The sequence below is a fragment of the Alexandromys fortis genome, unplaced genomic scaffold, assembly GCF_014885135.2.
Source record: "Alexandromys fortis isolate MF-2015 unplaced genomic scaffold, M_Fortis_MF-2015_v1.1 scaffold_168, whole genome shotgun sequence".
Taxonomy (NCBI): Eukaryota; Metazoa; Chordata; class Mammalia; order Rodentia; family Cricetidae; genus Alexandromys; species Alexandromys fortis.
This window is the reverse complement of record NW_026068058.1, coordinates 621,086-645,612: the sequence shown is the minus strand read 5'-3', so window position 1 is coordinate 645,612 and position 24,527 is coordinate 621,086. Positions and strand designations below refer to the sequence as shown.

General features: G+C 43.7%; 2 protein-coding genes across 6 annotated transcripts in view; one reads left to right on the top strand and one right to left on the bottom strand.

The window, feature by feature from the left end:
* The window catches only part of Fam118b (family with sequence similarity 118 member B), a 46,779-nt gene extending 32,704 nt beyond the window's left edge, over positions 1-14,075 (bottom strand). For 4 of the 5 annotated variants that reach the window (XM_050120021.1, XM_050120023.1, XM_050120024.1 and 1 more), the window contains exon 1: positions 13,983-14,075. The gene's annotated coding sequence lies outside the window, so the exon portion shown is untranslated. Of the gene's footprint in view, positions 1-450; positions 591-13,982 lie in introns of all 5 variants that reach the window. The other variant, XM_050120022.1, reaches the window with a different exon arrangement.
* A 72-nt stretch (positions 14,076-14,147) lies between these two features.
* Rpusd4 (RNA pseudouridine synthase D4) lies at positions 14,148-23,396 on the top strand. The gene is made up of 7 exons (XM_050120053.1): positions 14,148-14,352; positions 14,731-14,896; positions 16,179-16,380; positions 19,289-19,382; positions 19,458-19,602; positions 20,996-21,093; positions 22,488-23,396. The coding sequence occupies exons 1-7, from the start codon at positions 14,164-14,166 to the stop codon at positions 22,725-22,727; spliced, it is 1,134 nt and encodes a 377-aa protein (XP_049976010.1). The 5' UTR covers positions 14,148-14,163; the 3' UTR covers positions 22,728-23,396.
* The last annotated feature ends 1,131 nt before the right edge of the window (positions 23,397-24,527 follow it).

The window sequence follows — 24,527 nt, the reverse complement described above, 5'->3', positions numbered from 1 at the left end:
AAACAAGGTGGAAGATTCCTGAGGAAAAATATCTGAGGTTGACCTCTGGCCTTTGTATGTAAGGGCAAATGCACATGTGCATCTAAACACGCATACTCATGGGGGGATGCACATATGTATATATACAATCAAGTCCAATTATTTACATTGAGTTCATCTATCTATCTATCTATCTATCTATCTATCTATCTATCTATCTATAAATATAACAGATAAGTAAAATTTTATCATACGTTTTCTCTGTATAAAAACCAATTTCCAGAACACACAAAGAGTTTTACTAATGAGCTTATTTGGGTACAATTTTTTGTTTTTGTTTAGCAGTTTTAAATGTCTACTATATGCTAGGCTCTTGAATTCTCTACTTCAAATGGAAATAGAACTGGAGGCGAAAGAAGTTGTTACATGTCCTTTTAAGGAAAGAGGGTAGTCAGGCATGATGGCACATACCTGTAACCCCAGCATTCCAGAGATGGAAGCAAGAGGATCGTGAGGTGGCAGCCAGCTTGGGCTTTGTAGAGAGACCCTATCTCCAAGAAATTACAGCAGGAGAACTATTAAGCGTCGGAGGTGATATCTGTAAGTTCTGTCTGGAGGAGAGAAAAGGCATGTTGAATTTCAAGAGTCCTTCTAATTTGTGCTTATATGAACACGTACCACTTTCTTTTTTTCTTTTCTTTTTGCTATTAGCAAAAAGTATAATGTTTTGTCTCAGACCCGTGTTTCTGAACACTCTCTACTAATTTTATTTCAGCTCCAACCTCCTAGCAAACTAACCTAGAAACTGAATGGCAATTTGCAGAACAGGATTCCAACAGAAAACAGTGATAAATGGAGAAAGAATAGAAGTTTTACAAAGTACAAAAGGCCATTCTAGCCATGACACGAAATTCAGAGCATCAAGAAAAGATGAGCTGTGGGCCATGAAGGCTAGAACATTCCCAGCATCCTCTGAACAGATTACAGAGCATGGACATTTCAAACGAGGCACTCCAATGCACAGAACCCACTTGATACACACAACTCTGCCAATTTTCTATTATGGACAGTGACGACAGTGTGACCAATTCAAGACTTAAGGAGCACATAGAAATTTCACTCTATGAAAATAGAAAATATTCATCACCAAGTTAAAAACATTGAAAAGATTTGGTGCTACTGAGCTAGAAAGAACAGCTCTTTCTTTATTAATAAAACCTGATTATGTGTATTAGGTAACTGCTCTACCAATGAGCTATATGTCCAGCCGTCTTTTTAAAACCTTTGATTGCATATGCCTGTGCACATGTGCGTACACACTCAAACATACAGGAGTACAGACAATTGTGGAAGCCAGAGGCATTGGATTCCCCAGAGCTGGAGTTACAGGTGGCTGTGAGTCTGACATGGGTGGCAAGAACCAATCTCGTCCTCTGCAAGAACCCACTGAATCATCTCTCTAGCATCCCAGGCCTCTTTTTCACTTCCTATTTGAGAGTCTCATTAAGTAGTCCAGACTTGAACTCACTCTATAGCCTAGACAAGTCTTGAACTTGTGATCCTCATGACTTAGCCTGTAGAGTAGTTGAAATTACACAGCTATGCACAGTCAAAGCCTTCTTCCCCTCCTTTTTGAGACAAGATCTCACAAATGTGACTAAATATGACCCTGAACATCAGGATCCTCCTGCCTCTACCTCCCAAATATTGGAATTACAGGCATGCATTTTCAGTTCTGGGGAGTGAACTCGGGGCCATGTGTAAGTTAAATACTCATCTACTGCCGGGCGGCTGTTGCACATGCCTTTAAACCCAGCATTTGGGAGGCAGAGGCAGGCGGAGCTCAGTGAGTTCGAGACCAGCCTGGTCTAAAAATCAGGTTCCAGACAGGACTGTTACACAGAGAAACCCTGTCTCGAAAAACCAACCAACCTGTGGGTGACAGTTGTATGGGTAGGGCAGACTGTGGGGCCACTGGCACCAGGATTTATCCCTACTGCTTGTACCGTTTTTTTTTTTTTTTGTGTGTGTGTGTGGGGGGGGGTGGACTCTTCAGATGGATACCTTGCTCAGCCTAGATATAGTAGGGAGGGCCTTGGACCTTCCCCAAAGCAATGTGCCTTACCCTGAGAAGTGGAGAGAGGGTGGGGTAGGGGGTTAAGTGGAGGGAAGGGGAGGAGGGGAGGGAGTGGGAACTAAAATTGGTATGTAAAATGAAAAAAGACTGTTTTCTTTTTAAAAAAATAAAATAAATTTAAAAAAGAAAAAGAAAAAACCAACCAACCAACCAACCACCACCAACAACAAAAAAAAACTGGACTACTAAAACCTGCTCTTAAAAGACAGTTTTCCCATGCTGAGCACAGGGGAGCAGGCCTTTGATCCCAACACTTGGGAGACAGAGGCAGGCAGATCTCTGAGGTCGAGGGCAGCCTAATCTATAGAGTGAGTTCCAGGGCAGCAAGGGCTACACAGAGTAACCCTGTCTCGGATAACAACAAACAAAAAGCAGTTTTCCCCTTTACTAAACCCAATCTTAACTCTTTCATTGTTTGTCTTAGCAGCTTTGCCATAAAACAGACTTTTGGCCTCTAACCTGACCATCTGTAAGCAGAAATGATCAAATCCACTTGTCTCCCTCTGAATTATGGGAGATGAAAAATAGGACCTTGGGCACATTAGGCATATATTCTACCACCAAACTACATCCTCATTCTGGAATGGTAAAATCTTTAGTTTTGGGATTTTTTGTTTTGTTTGTTTGTTTGTTTTTAAATGTTGGGTCTATAAGCATGGTTTACTTACAGAGATCCGTTTGTTCAGCTGCCCTATGAAGTGAACTTAGGAAACTCTGCATCACTTTGTTAAGATTTCAAGTGAAGGCATGAGTGTAGGTATTTAAAGACTACATCTGGAGGACACTTGTGGAACGGAAGGTCCATGCCTAAATACTGCTTTATTTTGGCTTAAAACTCAGGAAAAACTAATTTCTGGAATCTGACACATTCAACCTCCCTGCAGCTTCTATAGAATTCCTCAAGCAGGCTTGTGCATGCTAGCCTTGGGGTCTGTCTTTACTCAGAATGCTCTCCTCATCTATATGCATAGGCCACCAAACTTACTCAAATCATACCTGATGGTCTGAGCTACCCTACTTACTGTGCCTGACTTGCACAAGCCCTGGAGATCTTAACACTAGCAATCATGCTTGCACATCCTCTGAGACATCACCTCAGCCAAGGGTGGATTATTTATTTATTTATTATATAGACAGTGTTTTGCCTGCATGTCTGCCTGCACACCAGAGAAGGGAACCAGATCTCATTACAGATGACTGTGAGTCACCTTGTAGTTGCTGGGAACCGAACTCAGGGCCTCTGGAAGAGCAGTCAGTGCTCTTAACATCTACGCCATCTCTCTAGCCCCAAGGGTGGATTCTTAAGAGTAGAACTATTTCTGTCAAGAGACTCAGGAGTATTAGTACTTGGGGGCAAGAAGCTAGTGTTTCTTATCTCAAAACAAATTGGGTTAAATAAAAGCACTCCACGACTTCTCATCTGTGATTAATAAAATTAAATTCTTCAACATGGTTATAAAGCCCTAGATCTATCACCATCCGCTCTTCATCCTTGTCCTTCATCGCCCCTGTCCTTTCTGATCCCCTCGTTTCAATGCTACCAGTAGACTGCCTGTCCACCCTTCGCCTCTAATTGTCTCTGCTATACTTTGACATCTTATTTGTATCTTTTAACACTTGCAATTATTGGCCACGCTCACAAGAATAACTTCTTTCAGGATAAAAAGAAGTTCTATTATCCTGTTCCTAGGCCAGTTTCTATTACACAGTGTAAAACAACAGAGTAAATGTTGAACATGTGCCAACTCAACAACTGTATACCTACTATGAGTTAAAGTCTAGAAAATAAACTGATATGTCTAATGTTCGAAACTGTTAAAACCTAAGATGAATAGGTAAAGTTACAGTATTTTCTTTCAAGCCAACCAAAAACCTCCTGTGACTAATGCTATCAATCACCAGTTTAAGCCACCACTGCCTGTAAGTAGTGTTTTTAAGGGTGGAGGCCAGTTTGTTTTATATAACAAGACCCTGTCTTGAACAAGCAAACAAATATGATAATATGGTGAGATCTACCTATAATCCCAGCTATGCAGGTAGAAGCAAGAAGGTCAAGGCCAACCTAGGCAATTTAGCAAGACTCTTGTTTCTATAAAATAAATGGAGGAAAGGTCTGTCCGGCTCAGCAGTAGAGAATGTGTGCGATCTCGGGTTCGCTCTCCGCAGCTACAAGAACAAAACCAAGCAGTGGTGAGACTGGGCAGCAGTGCACTTGTGAGGGCCCACAGATGTGAACCTGTTCCAGCTTGACTGGAGGTCAGAGAGTTTGAGTTTATTTTTGTTCTCTTGAAATTGTTGACAACAGGTGTGGCTACAAACAAGAGATCCTGACCTAGGGTGTGGTTAATTAGTATTTGGGGTATAGAGGCAAATCCGCCCCACCTGGACCAAAGGCCGGAGAATTCAAGTCTATTCCTTATACCATGTTAATGAAGTCTGTTGTCTCCCCACTCCCACTTTGAAGTGAAGCATGTGGAAATTAAAAAAAAAAAAAAAAAAAGGATTCGGGATTCTGTATTCACTGAAATGTTCCTCCCAATACTGTTCCGTATTTGTCTCTTATATCTCTGTTCCTTTTGCTTAATAATTCTAATCCTCACGCTCCTACCTCGGAACGTGGTCTTTGACAACAGCTACAGGAACAAAAAACAAGCAGTGACAAGATAGGGCAAGAGTGCACTGCTACCGCTGGCTGGGGGCTGTGAGGCACCAGAATGAGCGGGACCCCAGTGAGAAGGCGGCTGAGGAGCAGGCGGTCTCTAGCGCTGATCCATGGGTGAGTTGCCGATGGATTCCAGAACACTGTAACAAAGCACTAACTTGTAGTCTAATCTCAAGCTTTCCAGCCAGAGTTAAAAAGGCTGGCTGACCTTCTGAAAACAGTTAAAGAAATTTATGGGTAATTTGTGTTGTTCTTTGCAATGTACAGATATCATTGTGCCCTCCCCTGACTTTGGTCCTAAAGAAATTAATACTTTCTTTCCCAGCATTATCATCAAAATGATAAGAATTCTGTAAACTATAAAGCCAAAACTGAGAGAGGGGAGAAGACTGCAGCAGCTGAGAACTTTCAGTGAATTTTTAAGAGATGGCAAACAGAAACTTTAAAGGCGGACCTAAAGATATATATATATGATATATAGATAGATATAGATATATAGATATATACATAAGGGCCGGGCGATGGTGGCGCACGCCTTTAATCCCAGCAGAGGCAGGCGGATCTCTGTGAGTTCGAGACCAGCCTGGTCTACAGAGCTAGTTCCAGGACAGGCTCCAAAAAAGCCACAGAGAAACCCTGTCTCGAAAAACCAAAAAAAAAAAAAAAAAAAAAAAAAAAAATATATATATATATATAAGGATTATTGTGATGTCTGCTCACTGCACAAATTCTTCACCCACTGCTAAGTCAGAAAATGATTTTGTTTTCTCCACCTCCCCATTCTAAGCTTTAGAGAAAAACAAAGTAAACTTTGAAATGACTTGAGTCAGACACAGTCAGGACCATTACACATCCAAAGAAATCACAAGATAAAGGAGCTCATTTGTTTCTCAGATTACTAAGTGCAAGGTCCCTCTCTACAAAGGTGAACAGAAGAGACCAAAACCAAACCCTGGGGAAGTCCATAGTAGCAGTGAGGTTTTGTCAGGTAAGAAATGCTGGAAACAGGGAAGGAAAAGAGAGATGGGCCTGACTTTAAGCAGAGAGGGCACCTCATCCAGGTTCTCTGAGGCCAGCCTACGAAGGAACACGTCATTGCTATCGGAGGCTGAGAATTTCCAGCAAAAGCCCTCCAGTCACTTGCAGGAAATGAAGCTAAAGCAAAGATCTGAGAAAAATCTAAAGAACTATAAATGGACCCACTTGCAGACCCTCGCATGGTAGCACATACTTGTAATTCTCAGCACTTAGGAGGTGAAAGGAAGATCAAAAATTCAAGGTTAGACTCAACTATTTAATGAATTCAAGGCCATCTTAGGCTACAGAGAGAGGAAGGAGGAAAGAAAGAGAGAAGAAGGGGGAGAAGAGGGGTAGGGAAGAGAGAGAAAGGGCTAGAGAAGAAAGAGGAGATGTGGGGGGAGAGGAGGAGAAGGGGCAAGGGAAGGAGAAGGGACAGAGAGAATAGCAACAAAAGAATCAAAGAAAGGATGGGAGAAGAGTCTGGCAAATGTCACAGAATTGGAGGCTATGAATGAGCCCACTATAAGGCAACACTGGGGAAAGCCCCATCCCATTGTACACCACCAAAAAACTGCATAATGCCAGGGACAGAGAACATCCTAACAGCTTCAAGGAGGGGAAAAAGGTAACAAGAGCATGTGAAAAGGATGCGAAATAGCCAACTCCTGAAGAGAGTGCAGCAATGTCTCAACCTCCGTGGGAGAATGACTTTAAACCTTCATTTGTATATGCTGCTGAACCAACAAATGGGCAGGCAAAATCCAGTCATCCAAAGACTTCTCAGGAAATTCCTGGAGTGTGTGCTTCAATAAAACAGGGAAACAAGCCAGAAAAGGACATGGCTCCACACAGGAAGGAGGTGAAAGAAGCAGGTCCAGTACAGCAGCTGGGCAGTGTGCCTAAAAAAGAGTGAAGGCAGGAGGAAGAGGCCGGCGCCAACAGGCAGGGTGCTACAGCGGGGCTCACAGTGTTACTGATAAGTATGTGAGCAGTATGTTGGCAGACTTGGGGGAAATGAGCAGCAGGCAGGTGGAAACTGAAGTGCAGGCCAACCTAAACACTGAGGAGCACAGGTGAAGAGACTGTACGGCTGGCTCTACAGCCAACGCTACTTGACAGAAAAGTGAAGGAACAATATTTAACATTAGCTATTGCTTTTCTTACATTGTTCAGGAGCCTGATCTTTTTTGTTTTGTTTTGTTTTTGGAGTCAGACTTTCTCTGTAGCTTTGAACCCTGTCCTGGAATTCGCTCTGTAGACCAGGCTAGCCTCACACTCATCTGCCTCCCTAGTGCTGGGATTAAAGGCGTGCACTACCATTACCTATCTAGGAGCCTGATCAACTTACAAGTCCCAATATATTGGTCCTGCCATTTCTGACGTGGTAAGAGTTACTGGGGAGGTTGAGGCAAGAGAACCGCTTTAAGTTCATGACCAGTCTGATCTACATGGTGAGATGGTTTCAAAAAGGAATCAATTGATCAATCTCTGCTGTAGAGATTCTGATTTGGTGAGTTAGAATTAAGTAATCAATTCCTTTCCTTTCTGCTTCCCCAAGTTGACACTCTGAGACTAGTAATTGCGTACCTACTGCATGCCAGACACTACATATATTTATCTTGCTTGCTTATCAAATAACCTTAATAGGCAAGTATTATAAATTCATTTTACAAATAAAGAACGAAGATGTGGAGCTTAAATGCTCAACATTTAATAACTTTCAATTTAATAAAAGACAAAGTCCCCAACCCCCAATCTATTTTCTTTTTGTGAGTATGAGTATTTTGACAGAATATGTGTACCATCTGAGTGCCTGGTGCTGTTTAGAGGTCAGAAGCAGGAGCTGGAAACCCTCAAACTGGGGTTATGGATGATTATGAATCACCAGGTGGGTGCTCGAAACTGAACCCGGGTCCACTGCGAGAGCAACAAGTTCTCCACATCACTGAGCCCTCCCAATCTATTTTCAAATCTCCTCACCTTTCTAAATATCAACCTGTTTACTTCGAGTAAGTACGGGAATTTCAGTACCACACAGTTGTTTACCCTATCTTCTTCTCTGGGTGAGAAACTGAAGGCAGAAAACTCTGAAGTAAATAACCTAAGAGACAAAACTAGAGTGAACTCTGTATTTTTTGACTTCTAGTTCATTTACAAGCTATCTGACAAGAATTTATGCAAATATATATGCAAGTGCTGAGATAGCGGATATTCTTTCAACACTGGCAATGGCTGGGCTTTACAAGAGTACTTTATCATGCATTAACTTATACCTCAAGCAGGTAACACTGAACAGTATAAAACACACTAACGTAGGCTGCAGATGTAGCTTAATGGAGAGGAACATGTTTACCTTGTTTAAAGACCAAATGACATGACATGCTTATTCCGGCATGATGGCTCAGACTTGTACTCCTGGTACTGAGGAAGCTAAGGCACTGCGTTTGAGAACAGCTGTGTAGTAAAATTTTGTCTAAAACAACAACAACAACCAGCTAGGCATGAGTAAGCCTAGCACTCAGGAAGCTAAAGCAAGGGAACCATCTCAAGGTTGAGGACAGCCTGTTACATAGTGACTATGAGACCCCGCCATGGCTAACCACAAGCCCCTGATCTTAATATACAAATAAATTAATACCTCCCGAAGTGAAAGATGAAATGATATAAAACTGCACAGACCGAAGCCAGTTTGCCTAACTCCACATGGCTCTTGGCCACCATGTACTCTAGCATCTGCAAGGCTTACAGACCACAAGTTTAAAATGAAAACTATGAATGCTACCCCTCCTCTAAGTTTCATACTTTTCATGCTATACCCATTACTTTTTATAACAGAAAGCATAAAATAAAATTATTTTAAAGAAACATCCATTCCTTGTATGTCATATTTGACTTTAATTTAGGTAGTCTCTACTTTTTCTAAATAGGCAGACCAAGATTGTCCACGGTCTCCCATGGTCAAGCTTAACAGCGAAAACCACTTTTCATCTCTTTATCAGCTACTGCTACTCACACACTTTTAGAAAGCCACTGTACTAGAACAACTACGACCTAAAATAGAAACTAGCCAAGAGTAACTAATCGGGGCACAAGCATGGCAAATGAGAGACCAAGCTGAGAGGAACAATGGATGGCACAACACTTCTGTGTGGTCAGCCAGCTTTCAATAAGGACCTTGAATGGGCAAGGTCAGACGTATCTCACGGGAGGGATGTACTTTATCTCCTCGGCCTTTGGTGCCACCAGGTTGGAGACTGTGAACAGAGAGAACTAGGTCGCAGCTTCCTAGGTCCACCTCTAGCATCCTCTAGAGACAGAGCTGTATTTCCATGCTTCACCAAACACCAAAGTCCAGGAAGCACTGGTGTAAGGTACACCTCTGGACCACTGGTCAAAAGGTAGATAAAAGTGTGAGGCAACAGAACAGAGGAATTTCTTAGAAATGCCTGTCAGAGGCTGGGTGCGGCAGCAGGCCTGTAGTCCTGGCATCAGAAGACTGATTCAGGAAGACAAGAGTTCAAGGCAAGTCTGGGTGATACAGTGAGCTCTAGGATGGCGTGGGCAAGTCTGGGTGATACAGTGAGCTCTAGGATGGCGTGGGCAAGTCTGGGTGATACAGTGAGCTCTAGGATGGCGTGGGCTCCATATTGGTAAGTATCCTGTTTCAAATATAAAAAAAGTAGAGCTCTAGGATGGCGTGGGCTCCATATTGGTAAGTATCCTGTTTCAAATATAAAAAAAGTAAGATGGTTTGGAAAAAATAATTACTATCCACAACCAACATTATAGGGTTATAGGATTCTCTTCTTTTTTAAAAAATGGGGTCCCACTATGCAGCCCTGGCTAGCCTGGAGTTCACGGTGGAGACCAACTAGGCTGGCTGCCTCTGCCTCCTGAGTGCTGGGATTGAAGGTGTGTCACCACACCAGAGCCTAGGAAAGCTTCTCTCTCTTTTAAAATTATTTATATGGGGTGGAGGCGGCATATGTGCCATAACAAGTACATGGAAGTCAGGAGACAACTTGGCGGAATAGGTTTTCTTCTTCCACCTTTATGGGGTTTCAGGTTTTCGAAGCAAACACCTTGTGCCATCTTACCAACCACCACTTAAGAAATCCCCCAATACCATTCAATTAGGTCAACTCCAATACTTAAGTCTCACTCCCAATATCATTCAATTAGGTAAACTCCAAATATAAATATCAGCTCAGTAGAGAGAACGCTACTCTCTGGGTGTCACTTGGGAGGAACACAATCTAGAGTCTTTGTACTGGTGCTAAATACGTTCAAGGTAAGTCTGCAATAAATTTCACTTGTTAAGAGGCTTTTCACTTATTAAGTGCCATTTGAAAACCTTCACAGAACAGATACTTAGAGTTGTATAATCAAAACCCAGAACCCAAATTACCTGTTAAATTCTTAGCAACTAAACTGGGACTAGTCCCCAGATCGATCGCCTGGCCCCCAAGACCACACTTTCCAGGAAACTTCCAGTGAGTTCTTGCTGATTGCTTCTCCCGACCTCCCTAAAATCATAAAACAATGTCCAAGTACTTCCTGCTCCTCAGGCAAGTGGATCCCTGGTTAATCTGCAACCGACAAATCTTTGTTTCAGGAAGCACAGGTTAGCACTCTGTGAACTAATCAATCTTCCACGTATGGGGCTTAGGGTTCCTTTTTACTAATTAGCTATTCTCTATATTCATGAAATACTAAGGAAGCTTTTTTTTTGCTTCTCTATAGAATAGACAACATCTTTAAATGGTTCTTTATTTAGTGTCTGCGCGTGCATGTGTGTGCATGCGTGCCTGAATGTGCTCAAGTGCACACACACACACACACACACACACACACATACACACACACACTCTTGAGGTGAGAGGACAAGCTGTGAGAAGTCAGTTCTCCTATGTGGGACTCAGGTCACCAGGCTTAGTGGCAAGCACCTTTACAAGTCAACAATCAAGTTCTTTATGTAGTTATATAAATAAGCCATGTTTGAATAGTCTGTACTCTGTAAAGTTGATGACACAGTAACAAAATGTCCTTCTACTTCCTTCCTTGGACTGAGAAAATCTTTAGACAAAAGGTGCCGCTAATCAAAAAGACAACATCAAGTTGGTGAGGAAGTAATAAAGAGAATGCCTGAAATAGCTCTGACTGAATAAGGAAGAGGAAGAAGACAGGACAGATTGGAAGGGGAGAAGGATGTAAGAGTATAATTGTGTCACGTCCACCCTCGACCAGCAAGGAAAAACACAACAGCCAGAGCTCTTTTTGCAGCAGTTTTCAGGACCTTATTCACAGCAATCTATCTCCTCCTTCTCTTTCTCTTTCTCTCTCTCTCTCTGGGCAAACCTCTCCCAGCCCTTAAGTAGGCATGGGCTGCCAACCCTGAACTGCCAGGTGGGCACTGCCCATAGGTTCACGCATATGCAGGCAGCTGATAATCATTGCGTGATCATAGCATAGGTCAGGCCTTAGCCATCTCAGGAGTTGATTATACATCTCCATCAGGTGTGACACCACGCAGCTTGCTACATAATTGTTCACAAACACTAACTTTATTCAGGTTTTTTGTTGTTGTTGTTTTTTTTTTTTTTGAGACAAGGTCTCTACATAGCCCTGGCTGTACTAGAACTTGCTATGTAGACCAGGCTAGCCTTGAACTCACAGAGATCCGCCTGCCTCTGCCTCCTGAAGGCTGGGACTAAAGGCACACGCCCAGCCCAGCGGTAACTCTGTTTTAGACTGTGAAATGCCAAGATTCATAGGAGAAGCATTAAGGGAATGGCAACTTTTGTAACCACATGTAGAGATAAACAGCAAAACTGGATTCTTTAAATTCTTCCTAGAAAAATTGCAGCAAGAAAAACCCTAAAAGTCTCTTTTTCTTTTCTTTTTTTATTTTCGAGACAGGGTTTCTCCGTAGCTTTTGGTTCCTGTCCTGGAACTAGCTCCTGTAGACCAGGCTGGCCTCGAACTCACAGAGAGCCGCCTGCCTCTACCTCCCAAGTGCTGGGATTAAAGGTATGCGCCACCACCGCCCAGCAAAAGTCTCTTCTTTTAAGACAGTGCCTGGTGTCTTTATTTTCAGGCATTATAGTGTCCCACAGCACTATAGAGTGTGCCTTGCATTAACCTGCATAACAAAGAACATAGCTTTGTCTCACTAGCAATGACATCTGAGTTGCTTCTTCGCTTTGTCTCTTGCCACGGAAGGTCGATTCTGTAAAAACAAGTATTAATCTTGCAACATGCAAGAAAGGTAAAGGTATAAACAGGTTTTTCCACACTTTCTCCCAAGCCATAAAGGTACTACACCTGGTATAGGTGTGTGATTAAATTCACTTAAAGGTGTGAACTTAAGCCCTGATGCCCCTTCACCCAAGACAGGGTGATGCTCAACAGTTTAGTGACATTAGAATCTGCAACTGGAGCTTATCAGAAAGGGCAATAATTCTCAAGTGGAATTTCTTAACTTTTGTAGGTGTTCTACTTGTGAATTTATTGTCGAGAGGGGACAGAGCCACTGACAGAAGAAACGGTGTTTCCCAAACTGTTCCCAGGGACTCTATATTCAGACCTCTTATTTCAGAAAGACACGACCTTCCCACCATTCTCTGCTTTCCTTCAAGTCAAAAACTGACCGTAGTAAAATAGTTCAAAACACTCAAAAACAGGCTGGGTGTAAAGGTATAGTCTTTAATCCTAGCGCCAGGGAAGCAGAGACCAACAAAGCTCTGCAAATTCAAGGCTAGCCTGGTCTACAGTGTGAGCCCCTTAGAACAAATCAAGAGACAAATAAAAAGCCCAAGCCAACTCAGTATTGTTCCAATTTTAATATGTGCTGCCGAAGTGAGCACCCAACCCAACTCAGGAACACTGCAGCCACATAAATAGTTGTGAACTTACTATATTAACAAGCTTGGGGATTAGGGGGAAAAAGTCCTCACGTAATTCTTGTCACCAGCAGATACCAAAGGACAACTGGACTGCAGAAATGGCAATTCACATCCCAAGGACAGTACTGGGCAGAGGGGGAAAAGACCACGGAATGGGGATGTGATCTTATCAATGACCGCCTACACTGCAAGAGCCTAGTTGGTTTCCGGGCTACAAACCCTCTTTTCCATCTGTCCAGCACTGCATTATCAGATTCCTATCTACAATTCCACTTACAAGGAATTTCTCAAGAAGTTTCAAGGACTCTCAACTACCTATCACATTAAGTTTAAACTCCTCAACTTTTAGTCTTCTGTAAGATATCTACCTGCTCAACTGCTTCACACGAACTGTGGTCTCCCTTTGCTAACCCTGTTTTGGAGGCACAAGGATCCAAGCCTAATTCAATTACTTATTCTCCAATTGAAACGCAATCCCTCTATCGTCAGAGAAAAGTCACTAGCTCTCATGATATCCTTTTAGCATCAGCTTCCCCAGCAAATGGCATGCACATCCCAAGTGTTTTCGAAATCACCATTCCAAACAGCTGCTCATACTTCCAGCTCCCCTTTGGTGGCAGGCAAGCCGTGGTTTGCAGTTCGGACATGGGAGTCCCTTGTAGGAAAGGGAGAGAGGGCTGGACAGTTTCAAGCTGTGAAGGGAAAGACTAAAGGAGGCAAAAGTGAAAGGTCTGGGCTCTGCACTTTCCGCCCGTTCTTTGGGAAGAGTGGAGAAGCGACAGCAGAGCCAAAGAGGCAAACTCCTGAGGAAGGTCAGAAGAAACCCGTGGTGCTCTGGAGGTAGGTCATATGGGGTAGGGGTCCTGAATCAAGGAAAAGAACCGTCATCCTCGGGAGAAGGGACTGGTTACAAACAACGTGAAACAAAGGGGCTGGCAGTCGCAAAGTGAGAGGATGGGATATGAGAGATCCGGGGATCTCCGGAGGGCGAATGGCAAGAACACGAAAGGGGACACGACACGTCCCTCCGAAGACCCGCCGAGGACGTGGTTGCTAAGAGGGACGAGACAGGTGCGGATGAAGGCTGAGGAGCCAGCGTCTCCCCGGCTTCGCTTCTAAAGGGCGCGGGGGCGGGGAAGTGGTTTTGAGTGGGATCGCGTCCCCAAGCGAGACTCGGTTCCCAGGGCAGTGCTCTCCAAGAACGGAGATCCGGGCCATGAGGAAACCGTTGAGGCACCGGCATTTCCCAGCCCCAGCTCGGCTTCCCCAACACACTCACCGCGTCTGCTCCAAACGCCACCGCTCCAGCTGCAGCTACCGGCCGGCGCAGCCGCACTGAGCGCGCACTGCCCACGTGACCCGCGGGCTGGTCACCCACGTGACCAGCAGAGCCCGCCCCCACCCCACCCCCTCCGGGCGTTCTCCTCCGTGCGGCGCGGTCTGACCCCGCCCTCGGCAAGATGGCGGCGCCCAGGTTGGGTACGCCTGGTCTCCGGGTCCTGAGTGGGACGTCGCGTCCCGGGAGACCGTTCATTCCCGGATCCAAGCCGTTTTGTTCCAGCGCTTCTACCTCTAGGCCCCTGAATGCTCAGAGATTGGCGGAGAAGCTCCGAGCCCAGAAACAAGAGCAAAAGACGAAGAAAATGCCGGTGAGCCTGGGAAGACCACAACTCCCAAGAGGCAATGCTCTCAGGATTTCCCAGGTGTGGGGTGCGGTAGGCAGGTTCTGTATCTGCCGGTAAGACAGTGTTGGGGGATATACAGTGTGATAGTCGGAATACCGCTGAGCAAAAAGGACAGTGCTTGCACAGTGTCTTTGTGGGCACTTTTGCTACTGCCAGGCTCAGACCCAAGCACCGCGTGGGTATGTAGGTGAGCTAGATAGCGATATATGATCCCAAAGGAAGGCATGAATCTAATTCTGCAACACAGCCATTTCCCGCACGAATTTTCACTTAAATCTCATTTAGGCCACCCCCAGAGCTTCGCTTCCTCATTAAGATTTTGCCGCCCTTCTCTCTCCTTAGGGCTCTACAAACCTTGTTCAGCGGAGGGTGCAGGAACTCGTGCGATTCACGCAGCAGCTACAGCGAGTTCACCCCAATGTGCTTGCTAAGGAACTGAGCCGAGGGATTCTCCACCAGGACAAGGACATTGTGGTCATTAATAAACCCTATGGTCTCCCTGTCCACGGTAAGAACCACGTGGGCAAAGGAAAGGAACCTGCTGCTGCTTCTACAGCTAACGGTACCTCTGAAGCCTTACTTACATGTGAGGCATTCTTGAATTCAAGTTAATTAAACCTTTGTACAGTATTATCCCTTGTATATGACTACTGGTAACACAAACCAGTGCCTAGTCCCCACTTCCACATATTTGACAGTGGGCTGTATGCCTCCCACAGGGATTATTGCAGAGAAATACAAACGCTGAATTCTGACTGTGGGCTGTATGCAGCCTCCCACACAGATTGTTGCCGAGAGATACAAAAAGCCGTTTGCTGACAGTTTAATGGTTATTTTCTATCAAAACGGGGGAGAGGGAGAAAAGCTGGGTGCTAGTGTGCAGCTGTCATCCCAGGTCTAGGAGAGTCTGAGGCAGGAGGATCAGGTGTTCAGACCAGTCTCAGCTACTGCAAAACCTCATTTCAAAATGAGAGAGCTAGAGAAACAAGAACAAACAAAACTGGGAAAGAGGAAATAATATAAGAGGGGGGATGTGTTTGTGTTTAGGACTATACCTAACGTGAAACCCCAAAGTGTCAGGATCTTAATGGATGTCCTGAGTCTGTTGAATGCCGTGATGAGGGACAGCTAAAGGGAGACAGAACTGAAAAAAAGAACAATAGGGAATATCAAAGACTTACAGGGGGAAAATAAATATTTTAGCTAAAAGTATTTTGGTTGAAATAAATAACTCCTTTGGTGGCAGTACAGAGAAGTAAAATAGGCCTTGCCAAATGCATTCTGTGATTTTTTTCCCCCTCTTGATTTCCTAACAGGTTTTTTTCCTTACTATTCTCTGATGAGGTTTTTGGTTGTTTGTGTTAATTTTTTAAAGGTATTTTTAGATAACAAAGCAGAGTTGGAGAGATAGTGATCTATCTTTGGTCTAATGACGAGTACAAAGAGTAAAATCTAGGAATATCTGTTCTCAGAGCCCCTCACCTTAACCTTTCTTCTATAATGGCTCAGTATAGCCTCCCAGTCCCACAAAACCAGAAGAGAAAGCCACAGTTTTGTCCAGACTTCAGTTACTTTTGAGTCCTTGGGATGCTTGTTAAAATAGGAGTTCTGACTTAGTAGTCTCAACTGGAGACCTCGAGTTCATTTTATAGCTAGTGAGATCTCTAGGCCTATTATTGTTAGTAACCCCTGCCATGTTTTCATAGCACAACTGTAGAAAATGGGGACAATTTCTTACTCAGTAAGGATTGGTCTCTCAAGAAGAGTTCCTCTGGCTCTTTCCTTCCTAGGTGGCCCTGGAGTCCAGCTCTGCATCAGTGATGTACTGCCCATCCTGGCAAAGATGCTTTGTGGCCACAAGGCAGAGCCTTTGCATCTGTGCCACCGTCTGGACAAAGAAACCACGGGTGTAATGGTGCTGGCTTGGGAGCAGGATATGGCACATCAAGTCCAGGAGTTGTTTAGAGCCCGCCAGGTGGAGAAAAAGTACTGGTATGGGCCTGTTAGTGGAATAAATGAGGGCCTCTCTTTTGTCTGTGTGCTGTACTACAGGGACTATTAATAGAAGGCATTGTACTAGGACTCAAGAGGATATAAAGAGTCTATGAAGTACTGAGAATACTGAATGATAAAATAGTCCATGTCTATGTGCATGTATGTATGACTGTGTGTGCATGCACACTCATGTATACATGTGGAGGTCAAGTAGGACGTCAGACTTCATTCTCAATCACTCCTTATTTTATTTTATTGAGCTAGGGTATCCCTCTGAACCTGGAATTCACTGATTGGTTAGACTAGCTGAAAAGTTAGCTTCCAGGCTGTGCCTGGCTCTGCCCCCTTACAGATGTTCACTGCTGTACTAGGCTTAGCATGTCTGCTTGAGCCCAAGCTCAGTACCATGCATGTGCAGCCAGCTGAGCTATCTCCTCAATCCTTTTGTTTGGCTGCTGTTGAGATGAAGTTTTACTTTGTACCTTTGGCTGGCCTGGAACTTGCTACATAAACCAGGATGGCTTTGAACTCTTATCTCTCTCTCTCTCTTTCTCTCTCTCCTTACCTACCTATTTACCTATCGGTCATCTATTTATCTACCTACCTACGTACCTATCATTCATCTGTTTATTTACCTATCTACCTACTTACCTATCATTCATCTATCTGTCTGTCTATTTACCTATCAATCTCTTTGTCTACCTACCTACCTACCTACCTACCTACCTATCATTCATCTGTCTGTCTGTCTGTCTGTCTGTCTATCTATCTATCTATCTATCTATCTATCTATCTATCTATCTATCTCTGCTTCCCAAATGCTGGGTAGAAAGACCTGCACCATTATACCCAGTGCTGTTTTTTAAATATTTATTTATTTGTGTTTCTATGTGTTTTTGTATGCATTTAGCCACATGCTTACCACTGTGCATGTGTGGAAATCAGGACAACTTGGAGTCAGTTCTCTCCTTCCATCATTCGAGCGCCAGAGGTCAAATCTTTATCTGCTGTGCCATCTCAGTGGCCTCTGATTTGAGACTGGGTCTCAGATAGCCCAGGCTAACCTTGAACTGCTCATCCTCCTGCTGGGATCATCACCACACCCTGTTCCGTAGCAGGTTTTTAAGATATATCCCTTTAAAAATAGGATTGCAGATTTGAATGATATGCATGCTTAAAATGTTTTATCATTTTTTGAAATTTATCTTTATTTCATGCGTATGTGGGGGATTTGGTTTGTGCACCATAGTCATGCAGATGCTGTGGAGGCCAGAGAAGGGCACTGGGTCCTCTGGAACTGGAATTGCAGATGGTTGTTAGCCGCCACGTGGGTGCAAGGAGTTGAATGTACATCCACTCGAAGCCCAGTCAGTGCTCTTAACCTCTGAGCTGTCTCTCAAGCCTCGTGTGTAAAAATTTGATAGTATTAAACTGATGCCCTAAATAGTTGTGTCAGTTTCCACTCTCACCAGTGGTGAGCACACACACCTCAAGTTATTTTAAAAAGCCACCCAGATAGGGGTTTTGTGTTAATTTGTTTGAATTTCCCTTTCTGAGAATAGACTATTTTTCCTAGGCTATTTTCCTATTGGGTTATGATTTAAATTTGATTTATAAATTTCATTCTATGCTTTGGTTATACAGTCCTTTTTTGTTTTAGAAATTGTTTGTGCATTAACTTTGTGATCAAGGGGGCCCTTTAAAAATTTGATATGGGAGGTGGGTGGTGGCGGCGCACTCCTTTAATCCCAGCACTAGGGAGGTAGAAGCAGGCAGATCTCTGTGACTTCGAGGTCAGCCTGTTCTACAGAGCAAGTTCCAGGACAGAAAGAAACCAAAAATTAAAGTCTCAAGAATTAAACCAAACCAAAACAAAATAAAAACAAACAAAAACTGGTGAGGGACCTGTAGAGGTGGCTCATGATTAAGACCACTTGCTACTTTCAGACATCTGAGTTTGGATCCCAGTACCCACAATAGGCAGCTCACAACCACTTGTAACTCGAGCTTAAGGGGACCTATCTCTGGCCTCTGTGGGTACCTGCACTCATATGACAGATGCAGCATACCGAAATAAAAGTATTTTTTTTCTTTTGAAAATCTATTTATCTCTGGCCCATCCACAATGGTTCTCATTCATATCTAGTAGCTGTGGATTTGGCATCTGTATCTTTTAAAGTTTCCAAAAGCTTAGTGATAGAGCTAGGGCATCTAATATGCCTGAAGCCCCAAGTTTGGTCCTCGTACTAAGTATAGCAAGTTCCATAAATAACTAGAATGTGCAGTCAGATTTAAGAGCTACTGGAATAGTTGGGGACGCTCCCATATGATTTTCATGATGTAGCGCCTAGCCTGACAGCTGGATACTTCTAAGCTGAAGTTTTCTAAGCTAAAGTTGTACATATTGATTGTAGAATACTTTGAGAAAAAAATTAGATGATCTTGCACCAATATGTACAGTTAAAGGAAAATTGAGGAAGTAAGATTTTGTATCCCATTTCTCTTTTGATTGATTATAAATAGTCATTTGGGGTGGAGGGCAGGTGGGGGGTTGGGGGAGATGGGTAGAATCAGGATGCATGATGTGAAAACCACAAAGAATCAATGAAAGTTAATAAAATAAATAACTAGTAGTGGGTTCTAATCACATACTACGCAAAATAATGTGGCTGGGTGACAGAATGGATATGGTAAAAACTCACAGGACTGTCCCTCTACTCGTTAGTCAAAGAAGTCATGAAACCACAGCCATCATTCAGTGGCCCATTTTAGATCTCTTTTACATAGAAAAGAAGTTGCAAAAATGGTAGTAAAGATGGTCCATTGTGAGGTCTTAAGTGTCTAACTCCCAGCAGTCCCTCTCTGATTTTTGTGACTCAGGCAGCAATCTGTGTGTCACCCCCAGGGCCATCACTGTGCGTACCCCCTTGCCCTCGGCAGGAATCATAGATATCCCGATTGTGGAGAAGAAAGTGCAAGGCCAGCAGCTACACCACAAGGTAGGGGAGCCGCCTCCCTGAGGCATGGGTTTCTGTCTTTTCCTAGGAATCATATCTTGATTTCTCTGGCTGCAGATGACACTGGCCCCGAGTTACCGTATGGACAATGGAAAAATGGTAAAGGTGCGGGCTAACCGGGACGCCCATGTTGCTGTCACTCAGTACCAGGTGCTCTGCAGCAACCCCTCTTCCGCCCTCGTGGAGCTGCAGCCTGTTACTGGTGAGCATGCCCCCTTCCACCATGCTCTGCCCAGGGCCTTGTGCTGGATTTTCCCCTTATTCTGAGCCACCGATATTGTGCTTAGGCTGAGGGTACAGCTGTCTTGTGTGACTCTGTTTCTGATGCAGATCTGAAATTAGGGTCCCTGTGGGGATGATTGTGGGGAGTAGAATAGATGAAATGGCCACTATGGATCCCACACTGCTGGATCTTGTGAGCCTCCTGCCTCAGCCTCCCAAGTGAGGCGAACACAGTTTAAATGGCTTTACTGAAAAACACACAAAGCGTTTCTTCAAAAAAAAAAAAAAAAACCCATTTCATCCAGCAATTCTATTTTTTAGTTCAAAACAAAACAAAAAACCAAAAGCTAAAACTAAAGACAGGCATTTGCATCCTGTGTTCATAGCAGTAACCCCGGATGGATGAATAGAGAAATGACATGGGATGGGTATGTGTGCACAAACAGTGTTATTTTTAGTCTTAGAAGAATGATGGAATTCTGCCGTATGCTACATGGATGAACCTTGAAAACATTATGCTAAGTGAAGTAAGCTACATATAAAGGGTAGATTCTGTATGGTTTATCTCACATGATGTACTTAGAGTAGTCACATTCATAGAGGAAATAGAATGATGCTTGCCAAAAACTAGTGGTGAGGGGAACCAGAGGGGAGGAATAGGCAGCCATTGTTTCAGTTGGTGGGTTTTAGATGGGAAGAATAGGAAATTTCTAGATGGGCAGTGTTGATGGTTGCAGACCAGTGTAACTGATGCTACTGAACTGTGTCTTTAAAGTGGCTCAAGTGAGAAATTTATATAGATAAATATATTTTAGAGAGAGAGAGAATTAAGAAATGTGGGATGCCAGGCAATGGCACATGCCTTTGATCCTAGCCTTTGGGAGACAGGAGCAAGCAGACCTCTGTGATTTCAAGGCTAGCCTGGTCTACAAGAACTAGTTCCAGACAGCCAGAACTACACAAAGAAACCCTGTTTCGAAAACACCCTCCCAAAAAAGAAAACTAGGGCTGGGTGTTTAGCTTAGTAGTAGAGTACTTGCCTAGCCTCCACAAGACCCTTAGTTCAATCCCTAATACTGCAAAAGAGAAAAAAAGAAAGAAATGTACAAAATAACAGTTTACCACCATATAGTAAAGTTATAAGAAGTTAGGGTAGTCATAGACATAAAGGTCATGGTGATGGCTGTCCAGAATAGGTATGTTTATTTCCCCAGCTGGCTGGTCCTGCGTAGCTTATAGTTTCCTCCATTCCTCCTCTTTGCATTTGGTGCTGCCAATTTACTCTGCTTTAATTTAGAATGTGTTGAAGCAGATGTCAGCATAGATTTGTTTCTATTGTTCCTCATACATATTTCTTTCCTTTTTCTCCTAAGGAATAAAACATCAGCTTCGGGTTCACCTGTCTTTTGGGTTGGATTGCCCGATCCTTGGTGATCATAAGTACTCAGACTGGAATAGGTTGGTCCCTCAGGTAAGACTGGTTGTATTAGTTTTCTGTGATAAAGCACCATGACCAAGGCAACTTATATATGAAAGAGTTTATTTTAGCTATTGTTGGAGAGGGATAAGAACCCATCATGGTGGGGAAGCATGGCAGCAGGAACTGGGTGCCGAGAGCTCTTATCTCAAATGTAAGCACAAAGCCTTAAGTTCCCAAAGCCTGCCCTCAGTAACACACTTCCCCTAGCACCACCTAAACTTCCCCAAATAGCACCATCAACTATCGATCAAAACTGAGTGTTCAAAAGCCCAACCCTTTGGAGGCACACTTTCAAACCAGCATTGGTTTAACTCTGTGTGCATTTAACAGGTAAGTGAGAGAATGCTTCACCACCACCACCACCACCACCACCACCCCACCCCCGTGTTTTGTGGTTTTGGAGATAATATTTATTGAGACAATAAACAAATGAATGGCCTCACCCTAATGTGTCAATGCCGGGAGTCCCCTTGGTCATTTTGAGACAGGGTCTCATTGTGTAGAGCCTAGAACTCCCCCCCCCCTTTTTTTTCTTTTGGGCCTTTGGGTTTTTTTTTTTTTTTTTTTTTTTTTTTATTAAAGATAAACCCCTTTGTAGGTCAGGCTGGCCTTTGAACTCATAGGGATCCACCTACTTCCACCTCCCCAGTGCTGGGATTAAAGGCGCGTGCCACCACTGCCTAACAAGGACTTCTTTCTTCCATTTGTTTCCAAGTAACAGTGAAGTTTACTAATAAGTGATTTTATTATAAATACAAATATGGGCATCAAGAGACAGGGAGAAACACATTTAAGAAGACATCCATTAGAGCAAGGGAGGGTTTTCAAGGAGAAATGTGACATTTAAGTATCTTAATAATAGCTTCTGAAATTACATTGTTCAAGAAGATTTAAAAAAAGATGTTTTGGTAAACTTACTATTTTTTTTTTTTTTAATTAAAACCCTGAAGTAGATCATAACAAAGTATTGCCACCAGACACGGGAACATACTTCTAACTGTTAGAGGCATCAGAGTAGTTGTTGTCTTCACGGAGCCACAGGATGTACTGGCAGAGCCTTAATGGTTCATTTGTTTGCTTTCAAATATTGTTGGGAGGCTGTGATAAGATAAAAGCTGCCTTTCCTGCTTTCTAAAGAACCTTGGAGAGTCTTTTTCATCAGCTGATAGTAGCATCCATTCTCTTAAAAGACCAGAAAATGTTCCAATAAGAGTTTCTCTGGTATGGTTGTGTTTTTCTTACCTAGGTTCTAAGGCCTTCCTAGACATGTCCCTGGAGCAGGCTAGGCATTACTGGGCTATGGGTTATAGCTTGCAGAGGTTAGTGTGGTCGCTAGTTAAAGGTCACTGGCCATGCCCTTAAGGTTTTGTCTTTTCTCTGTGTAGAAGCTTTCTGCTGGCACACTGAAGAAGCTGGGACTGCAGCAGACAAAGGCCCGCTACATCCCCCTTCACCTGCATGCCAGGCAGCTCATCCTGCCTGCTCTGGGAGCCAGAAGAGAGGAACTCCTCCTGGCCTGCAAGCTTCCTCACTTCTTTGCGAGTTCTCTGCGTCGTCTGGGTTTAGACATGCCAAATCAGGATCAAAGCAGAGGCAGTGAGGCCAGGCGTGTAGAAGCAAAGTGAAGACTATTGGCCAGGCTGGCCCCAGAGCTCTGCTGTATTTCATGGATTCTGTGATCTTCTCACTTGGAAGAGACTACAGAACCACCACCTGGCTAAGTTGAAGGAACTTGGCCACTTCAGGACTTTTAATGGAGAATGAAGTCGTATTTACTGTCAGTTTGGCTGTGATGTGGAAAAGCCTACTGAAAGTCTCTCCTTGATAGGTCTCTTCGCCAAGATGGAAGAGAGCCTAGGACCAGACAAAGTAAAGGAGAACCACAGGCTGGAATCTGTGGCCAGGAACTGTCTTCATCCAACAGGAAGAAAAGCTTCTGAGCAGTCAGGAGTGCTCCCTTAGAAAGAATGGCTTGGATAAATGTGTATCATGGGACCCAGGGATTTTGTCAACTAGAACATGGGTGCCGTACTGCCTTCGCATGAACCTGGGAGAGGGTTGTTCACCTGAGACAAATGATGGGCAGCTAACCTAAGAGAGTGAAGTTGGTAGGGTGGAAGGTAGTGGCTGGGTCAACAGACCAAGCACACAACAAACTGTCTAACAGCTCCAGCTGATTGTTGCCCTCTGGGCAAATTTTCCATTTTCTTTTAGAGAACCAGGAAAATCCAGATATTTCTGTGAAATCTCCCAACCTGTTACCAACTAAATAAAAACATTCTAATTTTTTTTGAGATTACAATTGCGTCATTTCCCTTTTCCTCTTATGCTTCCAGACCCTTCCATGTACCCTGCCCACTTTAACATTCATAGCCTCTTTTTCTTTAATTGTTGTGTGTGTGTTCCTAAATACATAAATACAACCTGCTAAGTCTATATAATGCTGTGTATATATGTTTTCAGGGTTGACCATTTGTGATGGGGAAGCCTTGTTAACCAATTATCTTTTAAGAGGTGGGACCAAGTTAGGGTGTGGCTTTCTGGGACCCAGGTTCTCTCTCTCTCTCTCTCTCTCTCTCTCTCTCTCTCTCTCTCTCTCTCTCTCTCCCTCGCACCCTCGCAGCACAGCTGAGCTTGGACTTCTTGTTCCTGTTTTGTGAGTTTTCCCCTTATAATAAATACAAATATAATCGTTTCATCTTTTAGCTAGTCTAATTATTTCCCAAATTGAGCTAACTTCTACACATTTGGTACTGGATAACCAGTTGGTGTGTTCTTCCCACTGTTTCTCCCAATCTCAGCATTCCTTAGGTGCTCATAGTTCTTTGTGTAGGGTTAAAGCCTCGTGAGCTTTCTCTCTTCCACATTTGCACGTCCACTGGTGTCATCCTTGTGTAGGTCATGCTTAGGCACCCACAGTGGTAAACCCTCAACGATGTAGTTTCTGGCATTTCTAAGAGACATGATCTCATAGCAAACCCCCTGACCCTCTTGCCTTTACAGTCTTCCCTCCCCATTCCACAGTAATCCCTGGCCCTTAGAAGTTGGAGTTGTGTTGTAGACATTATTAGTTGGAACTGGCGCCACCACTCTATTCTGATTGGTTGTGGTTTTCTGTAATGATTTTCATCTAGAAGTTTCCTTGACGAAGGGTAAGAACACTTACCTGTGGGTATAAGGGCAAATGCTTAGAATGTAGTTAGGGACTATGCTGCTTTAGTAAAGTGGCTACACAAATATCGAAGATAGTAAGGCTGGGAAAAGGCACAAGCGAAGTGCTTGCTGTGCCAACGTGCAACCCTGAGTTTGATCTCCAGCGTCCATGTAAGTGCCAGGCACAGTAGCATACCCAGTGCTGAGAAGGCAGAGCTGGATCCCTGGGGCTGGCTGGTCAGGCAGTTCAAATTATCAAGTTCCAGATTCAG

Coding starts and splice junctions, on each gene's coding strand:
- Rpusd4 (XM_050120053.1), top strand. CDS start 14,164: ATGGCGGCGCCCAGGTTGGGTACGCCTGGTCTCCGGGTCCTGAGTGGG. Junction 14,353..14,730: donor AAAAGACGAAGAAAATGCCG/GTGAGCCTGGGA, acceptor CTCTCTCCTTAG/GGCTCTACAAACCTTGTTCA. Junction 14,897..16,178: donor CTATGGTCTCCCTGTCCACG/GTAAGAACCACG, acceptor TTTCCTTCCTAG/GTGGCCCTGGAGTCCAGCTC.